The 12,410-nt window shown below is 34.7% G+C and overlaps 1 protein-coding gene and 1 long non-coding RNA gene across 4 annotated transcripts; one reads left to right on the top strand and one right to left on the bottom strand.

Moving 5' to 3' along the window:
* Window positions 1–1,299, top strand: LOC112779046 (uncharacterized). The gene is made up of 3 exons (XM_072228597.1): window positions 1–102; window positions 478–682; window positions 803–1,299. Exons 1-3 carry the CDS (start codon window positions 1–3, stop codon window positions 1,297–1,299), a joined length of 804 nt encoding a protein of 267 aa, XP_072084698.1.
* A 2,650-nt stretch (window positions 1,300–3,949) lies between these two features.
* On the bottom strand, window positions 3,950–8,988 carry LOC112779647 (uncharacterized). Of its 3 annotated transcripts, none has more exons than XR_003190806.3 (8): window positions 8,431–8,988; window positions 8,111–8,293; window positions 7,767–7,877; window positions 7,501–7,628; window positions 6,357–7,342; window positions 6,158–6,268; window positions 5,250–5,347; window positions 3,950–4,167 (listed from the first exon to the last, which is right to left on the bottom strand). It is a non-coding gene; the product is annotated as an uncharacterized lncRNA (long non-coding RNA). The 3 variants fall into 3 exon arrangements; XR_003190807.3 differs by having other exon boundaries at window positions 7,767–7,894; window positions 8,431–8,976; XR_003190809.3 differs by lacking the exon at window positions 7,767–7,877 and having other exon boundaries at window positions 8,431–8,984.
* Window positions 8,989–12,410: the final 3,422 nt, after the last annotated feature.

Raw genomic sequence — 12,410 nt, 5'->3', positions numbered from 1 at the left:
ATGGCGATTCTACAGAGTCAAAATGAAGCCATCGCAGCAAAAAGAAAGATGGCAAAACAAAAGGAGAAAGCTAGGAGGAGTAGGCCCAAACAACATAACAAGGTGTGTAGCAATTCGTTTAAATGATTTATAGTTGTTGGAATGTTAGAGGCTTAGGAGGGTGTGGAAAGGTGAGTATGGTGAAAGAGTTGAAGAAGAAATTTAGGTTGAATATGCTAGGTATAATAGAAACAAGAGGGAGGTGGTGACCAAGTTTGATGTTGCACGCTTGTGGGGGAGTGATACGGTGGGTTGGGACTCTGTGGAATCAGTTGGCGCCTCTGGCGGTTTGTTGTTAATGTGGGATAATTTTTTATTTAAACGTACGAAGTGCTATAAAGGAGATGTTGGCTGTGTGTTGAAGGTGTGCTGACAAAAAATAATTTTAATTGTGCTTTCTGCTTGGTATATGGTGCACATATTCGGAGTGAGAAACAGGTGATGTGGGAGGAGTTAAGTTACATTGCGGGTCTATGTCAGGTTCCGTTTTGCTTCATGGGAGACTTTAACGAGGTACTACAGTTGGAAGAAAGAAAAGGCGCTGTTAGTTTACCGGCATCTGCGGAGGATTTCAAGGAATGGGTACAGGACTTACAGTTAGTAGATTTACCGTTATCTGATCGGAAGTTCACATGGTTTAGAGGTTAGTCTTGTAGCCGTATTGATAGAATACTCGTCAGTGTGGAGTGGCTTGAGGAGTTCCTAGATACTCGTTTGAAAGGAGGACCGAGAGGCCTGTCAAATCATTGCCCATTGATTTTAGAAGATTCTAGACTTTGTGTGGGTCCGAGACCTTTTCGCAGCTTGGATTCTTGGTTTACGCATGACGGGTTTCTGAAGTTGGTAAAGGATGAGTGGAGGCACTTGGGAGATGATATATTCACCAACAAGCTTAAGGCGTTGACAGTACCACTGAGAAGATGGCATAAGGATAAGTTTGGAGACATGGACAGCAGGATAAAGAAGTTTGAGGAAGAGATTAAGAAAATTGATGATTTGGTTGGTGCTGGTAGCTATGATGGAACAATGGAGGCTAGACGAAAGGCTCTGGTGACTTGCTGTGCGAAGTGGTATGTCAGAAAGGAGATTCATTGGAAGCAAATGTCCCGCTCCCAACATGCTCGAGATATGGACAAGAACACTAGGTACTTCCATAACTTGGCATCGGCAAGAAGGAGGAATAACAGAATTGATTCTCTAGTGATTAATGGAAGGCTAGTGCGAAATAAGGCTAGAATAAAGACTGCGATTCTGGTCTGAGCATCAATTTTGAGAAGTCGAGCCTAATCCCGGTTAACTACGAGCAGGAATGGGTGATAAATATGTGTGGTTTGTTGGGATGTGCAGAAGCGGCGTTACCTGTACGGTACTTAGGAATCTCCCTTGGTGCTAACCCTCGGTTGGTGAAGACCTGGAAACCAATCATAGACAAGGTGGAAGACAAGCTGAGCCTATGAAAAGCTAGAACTCTCAACAAAGCGGGTAAGTTGGTCCTCATAAAATCTGTTCTCAATAGCCTGCCGATTTACTACTTAAGCTTGTATAAGATGCCAAAGGAGGTTGCAGAAAAGATAATTGGACTACAAAGAAGGTTCTTATGGAGTAAAGAAGATGGGAATAGCGGGATACCAATGGTGAGATGGGAGGTAGTTCAAGCTCCGAAAAAGCTAGGTGGTTTGGGGATGGGAGATGCTTTAATTAGAAATGCGTCGCTTTTTTTCAAGTGGTGCTGGCGCTTCTCGAAGGAGGAATGCCCGCTTTGGAAGAAGGTTGTTTGCTCCTGTAATCAGTTGGACCCAATTGTAATGTTGTCAAGGCAACCTTTGCCATCAAAAGGGAGTCCGTAGAAAGATATCTGTCAGCTCAATATTAAGGAGCAGCATATAAGAAATATGATTATCAGTGGCTTGTCCATGGAGGTGGGAAACGGCAGAAGCACTCGTTTTTGGGAGGATGCTTGGTTACAAGGTGGATCGTTGGAAGTTTGTTTTTCGCGACTCTTCTCGGTTTCAAATCAACAAGGATCTGTAATAGGGGACTGTGGGTTTTGGGATGGGTTAGAGTGGGTGTGGAACTTCCAGTGGAGGAGAGAATTCTTCCAATGGGAGTTGGAGATACTCAATCAACTCTACGAGCAGTTACGGGCTGTAAGTTTGTCGGTTGATAGAGAGGATTCAATGGTCTGGAAAGGTATTTTTTCCACTAAATCGTTTGTGCAGGTGTTGCAGAAAGAGACCCTCCCAATGGACATCACGAGTTACAGCTTCACTAGTTCCATCTGGAGAGGCTTGGTTCCTCCAAGGGTTGAACTATTTGCATGGTTTGTCTTAGTAGGCAGGGTTAACACGAAGGAGAGACTGACTAGACTAGGCATTATTAATCATAATGACAATATATGTGTGTTATGTTACAATGACATAGAATCAGTGCATCATTTATTTTTTGCTTGTGAGTTTACTTGGCAGGTTTGGTGTGCTTGGTTGATGGGTGATGCTAGAGCATGGGTCATTCCGGGGACTGGAAAAGAGTTCTTTGAGAGCTGGACTGGAGTACCAGGTGGCAAGTATGAGCAAAGGAAATGGCTGACAGGATTCTGTGCGGTTGTCTGGAACATTTGGTTGGAGCGTAATAGTAGAGTTTTTCAGAGCGTACAGACAAGTGTTGAAGGAGTAAAGATTAGGTCTTTCTTGAGCTACAGGGAATGGTGTGGAGTTGATCCGTTTGGTTGTTGATGGCAATGCTGGAGATGACAACGGATGCAACCATTTTATCTATGCTTGTCTTATGTTTTGTTATACTGTGTTTCTTTATGCTCCACTTTATTGTGTTGAGCTCCCTTTGTTAAAAAAAAAACTGTTAATTTGTTAAACAATTTTAGAAACAAGTATGCTACACATACAAGCCTTTTCGGCTTACAAGTCTTACAAGTTGGCACAAGCCTAACAAAACACACGCGCATTACACTCCCACATTAAAGAGTAAATACACGCACGTTACTCAACCACTTCCCATTTCCAAAGCGCGCTACTCACCATTATGAACGACTCTTCTTCTTCTTCCTCGATGAAAACCACAACTGTCATTTTTCTTCGCGTTTTTCCTCCTCCTCCTCTTCTTCCTTCTTCTTCTCCTCCTTCTTTGTGTTTCTCCTCCTTTTTCTTCGCGTGTTTCATCTTCATCATCGTGTTTCTCCTCCTTCTTCTTTTGATTTTGTAACATTATGTATTTTTTTTCTTTGTTTGATTTTTTCCTCCCAAAAAGAAGAAGATGAAGAGGAGGAAGAGGAAGAGTTCTGAATTATGCAGAACTCATCAGAATAAAAATACACCCAAATTTGCTGCAGATACAGAAATAAGTTATGTTACGTGTACACTAAAATCAGCCACCAAAGTAAGCAAAGACCACTACAAGAAAATAAGCTTTTTGCCACGCTTTTAAAGCGTGCCGAAAAGTACTAAAAAGCGTGCCGATAGCTTTTCGCCACGCTTTTTGAGCTATCGGCACGCTTTTGAAAGGGTCACATCTGCCAGCGTGCCGGTTGCTCTATCGCCACGCTTTTATAGATCTATCGGCACGCTTTTCTTTTGGCCACGCTTTCAACTCATGCCACGCTTAAAAGCGTGGCCATAGATGTTAATCTATCGGTACGCTTTTAAAGCGTACCGAAAAGTTCACATATCGCCACGCTTTTGAAGCGTACCAAGAAAGTTGGTTTTGGCTACGCTTTGAAAGCGTGCCAATAGAACACATACAGCCATGCTTTTAAAAGCGTGGCTTTCCCACTAAAGCCTTTTGCCACGCTTTCAAAGCGTGGCCTATTCCTTTGTCAAATTAAAAAAAAAAAGAAAATTAGAATGCATAATAATAATTAAAAAATTACAATTCTATAATAATTATTAAAAAGAGAAAATTAGAATGCATAAGAATTGATTTTTTATTGATTTACATGAATTATGTACATGCTATAATAATAATTTAAATTAAAACTGTAATATTCCCAAAGATATGAAGGATGAAAAACCAAAAAGTGATATACATCAGAACTATGATTAACAAAAAGTTGATGTGGGAAAAACTCTTGCTACCATTTGCTTTAAAACTCTGTGTGTGATTGTGGCTCTCATCATCCTGCAGATATCATCAAAAATTGTTTAGAACATAAGTTGACACTATATGTAGTAATTATAGACCTATTCTATTAATTTCAGCATAAGCAAAAGCAACACAAAAAAGTGAAGAATATACAAGTTAAAATAAAGTTCACTGGTATAATCCAAAAGACATTAATCCCTCTCTAGTATCTAGAAAGAAGAAAATTGATTTGTAAATCTACCACCCCCTCTCAATAATGAACTATGCACAGAACAGTAACGATATGAAAGAACTTCATCTAAAGTAAATTTGCATAATTTCAAACCCTAATCTCAAGTAACAGTAAGAAAGCACAAAACCAACCACATTCTGAATACAATAAAACAACATTACAATTTCCCCCTTTTAAACTCCTTATTCATAGTTTCATAGCAAATTGCTGCACCACACTCAAACAACACATCAAGCTAAGCTATAAACACAAATGGAAGTATTTACCCAGTATCAATTTCAATCATCAACTGGTAAAATGAAAGAACTGTTAAAGAGTAAAGACATAAGTGAGTTTCAATTCAAAGCATGCTAGTACACCACAAAAATACAAAACTAACAAGCGGACCAAAAAATGAAAATAACCCGAATAATCCCATGAATCTGAACTATTTAAATATAATTACTGCAACCAACTACTAATAGATATCTGTCCAAAAAAATTTAGCCAAAGTTGAAATGAGATGTTTGGGTTCAAGGTTCCATTAAAGGAGACTAGAAGTCAAAACAAAAGGCATATATCTTAAAATAGAAACAAGGAGACAAACATAGAAGCCACACCAGCAAAACCACAATCAAACTCGTTAAAAAAGTGATTAGGAGCCGTAGCATCATCCATCAACCCCAAAATAAATCAAATCAAATCAGAAAATTAAAAAGTTGAAAAAGAAAACAAGCTTATCATCGTAGAAGAAAATATACTCCATCAAGCAAACAATACAAAAAATTAATATGAATAAAAAATAAAAAATAAAAAATAAAAAAACATTAGTTATAACAATTAACAAAAGAATAAACAGAGAAATTAGGTTTGAAAAACTGAAAGCGGTGGTGGTGAAGAGTGGCACCTGAAGCAAATTTTGAAGATATGAATCACCACATTTACCAAACTTCAAGGCTGGTCAATCATCAACTCCTTTGCACAAACTCCTTTGAAGATATGAATCTAAGAAGAACAGATTAAGAAGTTTCATCCACCTAAAATATTAATATTATGCAGAACAAATCAAGAAGCAAAACTGCAGTAGTCTAAGCTCGATTTTTTTCTGCAGTCTACAAACAGTACTGAATAGTAGTAATACCTCAATGCTATTGGCAAATATCATCAAAAATTCAAGAGAGAAAAAAAATAAAAGAAACTCATTTGAGTCATGTAAGGTGACTTCTTCTATATGGAACAAATCTATATGGGATTTAAGATTGTCACTCTGTGTCTCCCTCCACTTTGAAGGAGCACCTCCTTAGAGTTTTCCAACTTTAGTATTTTGCAGTTAGAGTTTTCCAATGTTGTTGTAAGACTGAACACTCAAAATGGATTTTCATATTAATATCACATCATATATATCTCGGCTCTTTGTAAGTATTTGATAAGTTTGTATATTTGATATAATGATTGACAAATTGAACTAAGTATTTGCTTAATTATCATTAAGGCTTAATCCATTCATAGTAACTCCAGAACTTTAACAATATGGACAAAATGGATTTTTCAAAAAAAAAAAAAGGAAAAAACCTTGAAAACGGGTGTTTCGTATTAGCATTTAGCAAGAATGCATAATAAAAGAACAGTGCATTTTAATTCATTTTTATACATCAGCATTTTGATTTTTGAGAACGTATAAAATTCGAAAAACACATTGTTATCTAAACAAAATTTGAAAACACTGATTAAGTTCTTTTCAAGAGTAGGAACATGTAATAAGTTTTTCAAAATAAAAATCATGTTAGCAGTAAAACAGCACAACTGAGCACTAACCTTCGAGCAGCACGGCGAGCAGAACCTCGAGACAGAGGCGAGCAGAACCACGAGACAGAGGCGAGCAGCTGGTTGCGGAGGAGTTTTGTGATTTATTTGTAATGGAACTCCCTGGAGAGAATACAAAAGAAAGAAATCACAATCAACTTCGAAAAACCTGAACGAGGCATAATTTGAAGCTGAAAAGAAACTTGAATACCTAGCAATCTGCATTGCTATTGGCATTTTTTATTCTCTGCCTCAGTGCCTATTGGCATTTCATATTATTTGCTCTTTTCTATCACCTTTCAGATCCAGAGAACCAGGACCTTCCCCCTTGTACCTATAATTTAGTACACAAAACCTAACCAAACCATATCTATCCCTTAGGTGAATTGAATTTTCTTTCTCTTTTTCATCAAAATCCATTTTGTCTATATATGAAGCATTAAATGTCAAACATTACTTCTATAAACCAAAATAAGATTCTTTAGGCGGCAAGAATAAGTTCAGAGCCAAAAAGGGTGCATGAATATAATAAAGTACAGAAATCGGAGTTAATCACATGTTATAATTAATCATGAAAAAAATTATATCCTAAATAATGCATGTTAGGTATAAATAATGCATTCGACTCAACATCTTATTCACACCTTCTCAAGGCTCAAATGTAATTTATGAAATGCCCAACCGTGATTATTCAATGTGACTTTCTTCTAGGTCTATTTTACTTCAACAATATTATTTAAACAACCAAAACTCAGCATAATAAACTTAAATCAAGAGAAAGGCACACAAGGAGTCGAAAAAGCTTATAGTCATTTCTTTCCAAATTTATGAGGAGAAGACAAAACCTATGCTCTCGTAGTCTTGTGGCAACATACAGCAAAAGTAGTGTGTATGTGATCAATGATTATTGGTTAAAAGGAAAGAAAGAAAACACATATTCATCACAGGTAATACAAGGTCATATTACACCTGCAGCATTGTTTTAGCCAACAGTGAGCACTAACGAAATGCATTAATACTCCTAGCACTGAGAAACTATGCAATTAAACAAATACAGATTCATAAAAATTAATTAGAGCTACATTCAAGCCAGAAATAACATCAACAAAGAAAAGTAACAAGTTAACTTTCCTTCCACCAGTGGCTTTGCAAGCAGTTTACAACTTGGCTTTAAGGCCATCCATCAGCTTGTCAATTCTGTCAACACCAACAAAAATAAGGCACATAGTTATGCTGAAGGGGATTAGTTTCCTTCCTTGATAATTGAAAGGTGGAATACCATTGGAAAACCACTAAACAAATAAATAAATCACTGATTAAACTTGATATTATGCTGAAGGGGCCGAGCAATTTACCTATTGCTTTGCCTGAAGTCATAACCATAACCAAGCAATGTGGTTCCTTTCTTGTAGCCACACCCAACAAGCATGTCAATCATATCATGGAAATGATACACCTCGGTCAAATGTATACATTTCGTAAGCTACAACAACATTTCACATAATAGCAGAAAATCAAGTCAAATCACTTAATTAAAATTTCCAAAAAATAACAAAAAATAAAACAGGCTATGTTGAACTGTTGATTATTGGTTTAATCAATTAACAATTGAATAAATTACCAAGGATGGGTCTAGAATATCAATTGCATAGAGGCCATGATCATCTTCAAGGACCACAATATCAGATTTCTGGTCAAGTGTTTCAGTGTAACCCGAAAAGTTGAACACAATCTGACTCGGAATCAAAACTAATCAAGTTTATCAGAACATAACATGTATCGTTTTGAGTACAAATTTGAAAATTTTACTCTAAAAACAAGCTGATAGAATCACGAATTGAAAAAGCACATGAATTTCACCAATTGAAACCACAAACAGAAATTACTAAAAAGCAGCATTCATCAGAGATACACGCATTCAAATAATAATAGCAAGAAGTGAGATTAGGATGAAGAAAAGAATACCTAACAATATTCCTGTGCTGCGTTTCCATGAGGAGAGAATCTCGCGAAATGCGTGCTAGGAACGCCTTCATCCTCCTGCTCAAGGCGAATCTTCCTGAGAGCGATGGTCTCGTTGGTAACGCGGTCGGGAGCCTTGTAAACGACGCCGTAGGTTCCTTCCCCAATCTTCTCAACCTTCTCGTACTGCAATGAATGAAGTAAGCAAAAAGTGATAATCGGAATATGAGGAAAAAGAGAGAATCGGTGAATGAAGTGAGGATTAAAACTAAAATGCGTAGAATCAGAAATCGTGAATGAAAATGGAAGAAATTAGGGTTTACATTTCATCTTGCGTGCAGTGGGGGAAGCGCAGGCGGAGCAGCGACTCTTCTGGAGGTGAAAGCTGCGGTGGCCGCACCTCACACAGAGGGTGTGAGTCTTGTTTCTCCTCTTCAATTGACTCGTGGTACTTCCTCTTCTTCTCCGAAGCTTCGATTGCGGAATCGGCGGAGGGCTTCTCCTCTAAGGTTTTCCTCTTCCTCTTCTCCTCGCCGATGGAGGTTCCGAATCTAACGAGGGTGCGTGGACGGAGCAGAGCCGATTCCTAGGTGTGTGACGGAGCAGCGTTGATGGTGTGAGAGACCGTTGAGAAACAACTAGGGTGCGACACAAAGAGGGCTGGGTGTGAGGGTTAGACGAAGGCGAGCTGGGTGGTGCGACGGTTATCGCAATCGGCAGTGATGAACAGTGCCGCTGGGTGCGACGGCTTCTAGCTAGGGTTAAAAGTAGAGATGTGGTGAAGTGTATGTATGAGCTTATCACTTCTGCTAGGTTAAACAAAAAGTTTAAGTGTGAGAAAAAAAAGGTGGAAAATTAAAATTTTGGGGGAGACTTCTATTGGTACGTTTTTGCAGGGTGCTTAAATAAGTATGGAAATTAAATTTTGGGGAGAAAATTTTATCGGTACGCTTTTGTAGGGTGCCAAAATAAACACAGCATATGGGCACGCTTTAAAAATGTGACTATTAGAAGACAAACTAGCCACGCTTTTTAAGCGTGCCGGTTACTCTCTATGGCCACGCTTTTCAAGCGTAGCAAAAAAAAAGCGTGGCCAAATTTCAAATCAATGGCCACCCTTAAAAAAGCGTGCCGATTTATTTCTATGGCCACGCTTTTCAAGCGTGACAAAAAAAGCGTGGCCAAATCTCAAATCAGTGGCCACCCTCGCAAAAGCGTGCCCATAGACCACTTTTGGGCACGCTTTAAAAGCGTGGCAAGAAAAAAGGGTGCCGACAGGCCTTTTTTCTTGTAGTGGACTGCAAAATACACCATATTAAAACAAGCATAAACTATAGAATGCAAATACAACTATAAAACCATCATAAAAAATAACAAAACCAGATTCATGAATCATAACTAAACAGAAACTAAAACAATTCAACTAAAAGAATAAGACAATTCACCCTCCGTCAGATGAAAAGTAATAAACTGTAAATACACCCAAACTTTTATAAAAATACACCCAAATATTCTTGATCTACACCCGAACGTCTGATATAAAATGGACAAGATTATATTAATTCTAATCAGAACTAGTACATTAGATTCAATTCAAATAAGGAAGAATTAACAGCAAATTTCACAGGCAAGATTCACGCACTGGTTCATCTGATAATCTGAAGTTAAATTATCCATTATCTTCAAAAACGATTTCAAAGCTTGATGTCAAAAAACAATGGAAATCAAGAATAACGAAGAAAGAGAACAGAGAGAGAAAAGCACGTAAATGAAGAAGGAGAAAGAGAAGGCAAGAAATTCGAAAAAGGAAACGGAATCCTTTCAAAAATTAAAAATCTGTTAGAGGCGTGTGAAACATATGTGCATAACAAGCGCATTTGAGTGTAATATCAATTAAAGAACTTGTAAGACTTGTATAGCAAAATTACTTGTATGTAGAGATTAATCCTTTTAGGGAAAAAAAAAACAAAGTATAGAAAATTAATTGTTAGTTTGTCTATATTAGTTAATTTTTTAACTTTAAAATTTTCATTTAAAAAAATTTAAATTTAAAATTTAAAATTTAATACCTAAAATCTAAGATAAATAAAATAATTTTTAAAAAATTAATTAATATTAGTTGAAAAAATTAACCTTCTAGCATTACTCTTTAAAAAAATTGTATAGTTATATTCAGTAAAGTAAAATAAATGTTTGTTTAATAGATTTGATGATAATAAAATAGAAAATTCAATTTACACAAAATTAAAAAAATACTAATTTACAAGACTTAAGTTATAAAATAATCTTTTAAATTAATTGCGTACACTAAAATAATTTTAATTATATTAATTATATCCATAAAATCAACATAAATGCACCATAATCACATTTACTTTCACCTTTATCTGAAAAAAGGAATATATAATCACAAATTAGTATACAAAATTTCACTGTCATTTAATATTCAAGTCAAATTAAAATTAAAACAATTTCACATTCAAATCAAATTAAAAACATACGGCAGAAGAAATTTGACAAACAACGAAAAAAAAGTTAGACGAATTAGGGGTGTCCATGGATCGGATCGTATCTGCAGATCCACGGTAAATATTCGCATCCGATCCAAAAAAATGCGGATACGATCCGATCCGCACCCTTTGCGGATCGGATCGCGGATATCTGCTCTACATCCGCGCATCCGATCCACAGATCCGCACTATAATAATTAAAAAATAAATAAATATATATATGTTTGGTATTATATTTACTTGTTTGTATGTTTTAGTTAGTAATTATTATTCATATATTGTATTATTTTATTTTTGTTATTTAGAGAGAGTTTGATTAAAAATATTTTAGGAATAAATAAGTTTAAAAGTATGAAAGAAATATTTTTATCGAATTCTTTTACATAGAAATATGATTAAAAAGAGAAAGTTTAATTATGCGGATATATCCGATATCCGATCCGATCCGATCCGCAAATGTGCGGATCAGATCGGATCGGATCCGGCACTAAAAAGTGCGGATATCATATCCGATCCGATCAGATGAAACTTGTGCGGATCGGATCGAATTTTCGGCCATATCCGATCCGATCCGATCCGCGGACACCCCTAAGACGAATACACTCCCACTACACACTCACACTCAATACTAAAGGATTTTCACTGTTTAGGTTCCGTTTAGGTAAACATCTTAATTAAATTTCTTTTGAAAAAATAGTTTAAATAATAAATGACTATATTAAAAGTATTTTATAAATAAGTTATTTTGTATTTGAATTTTTAGTTCTAAAATTACTTATTTTATAAAAATGTGATAAAAAGTAGTAGTATTATGATAGAAATTATTTTTTTAAATTTTTTTATAAATTCTTAAATAACTTCTTAAAAAGTTACAATTTAATTTTAAAAGTTACACCAAATATTAATACTACTCCTTTTTATAAATAAAAAATTTAAAAAAGCTACTTTTAAAACTTCCCAAAAAAAATCTTAAAAAATCTCAGCGGCAAACAATATTCACGGCAAAAATGTATGAGAAGCTAATGGCAAATAAATAAAAAATAGCTGTATTTTAAAATTAAAATATGTTAAAAATAAAAAATATCAGTTTTAATTTTGTGCTACTTTTTAAATTATTTTTATTAAAAAAATTATTAAAATATTCATCAAAATATATTTTGATATTTTATTTTTATTAATATTTTTTTATAATAACATCACAAGAATATAAATTTTTAAAAGTTATATCAGTTTTATCTGAATATTAATTATATCCATAAAATTAACATAAATGCACCATAATCACATTCACTTTTACCTTTATCTGAAAAAAGAATCTAATAATCACAAATTAGTATACAAAATCTCACTGTCATTTAATATTCAAATCAAATTAAAAATAAAATAATTTCACATTCAAATCTTTATAATTTCACAACTATAAACCATTAAATATTAAACGATAATTATTTCAATAAATTTATAATTTCTAATAATACAAAAAAATTATAATTTTTAAATTTATAAATTTTAAAGATTTTATAATTATAAATTTATAATAAACATAATCATAAATTAAATTTTTAAAAACAAAATAATAAAACTAATATTATCTAAAACAAAATAAACATTATCCAAAACATATAATTAAACATCTTTAAATTTTTAATCAATCAAATATAGAACATAATCCAAAATATAATTTAGAATATTTTCAATTATCATCTTTATTTTTTTATAAATCAATAATATCATAAAAATTTATAAAAAAATAACCTTGACAAAAAAACACTTTGTCCCGCTGAAAATTCAGA

This window comes from Arachis hypogaea, chromosome 19, assembly GCF_003086295.3.
Source record: "Arachis hypogaea cultivar Tifrunner chromosome 19, arahy.Tifrunner.gnm2.J5K5, whole genome shotgun sequence".
Lineage (NCBI taxonomy): Eukaryota > Viridiplantae > Streptophyta > Magnoliopsida > Fabales > Fabaceae > Arachis > Arachis hypogaea.
This window is presented reverse-complemented; position numbering and strand designations above follow the sequence as displayed.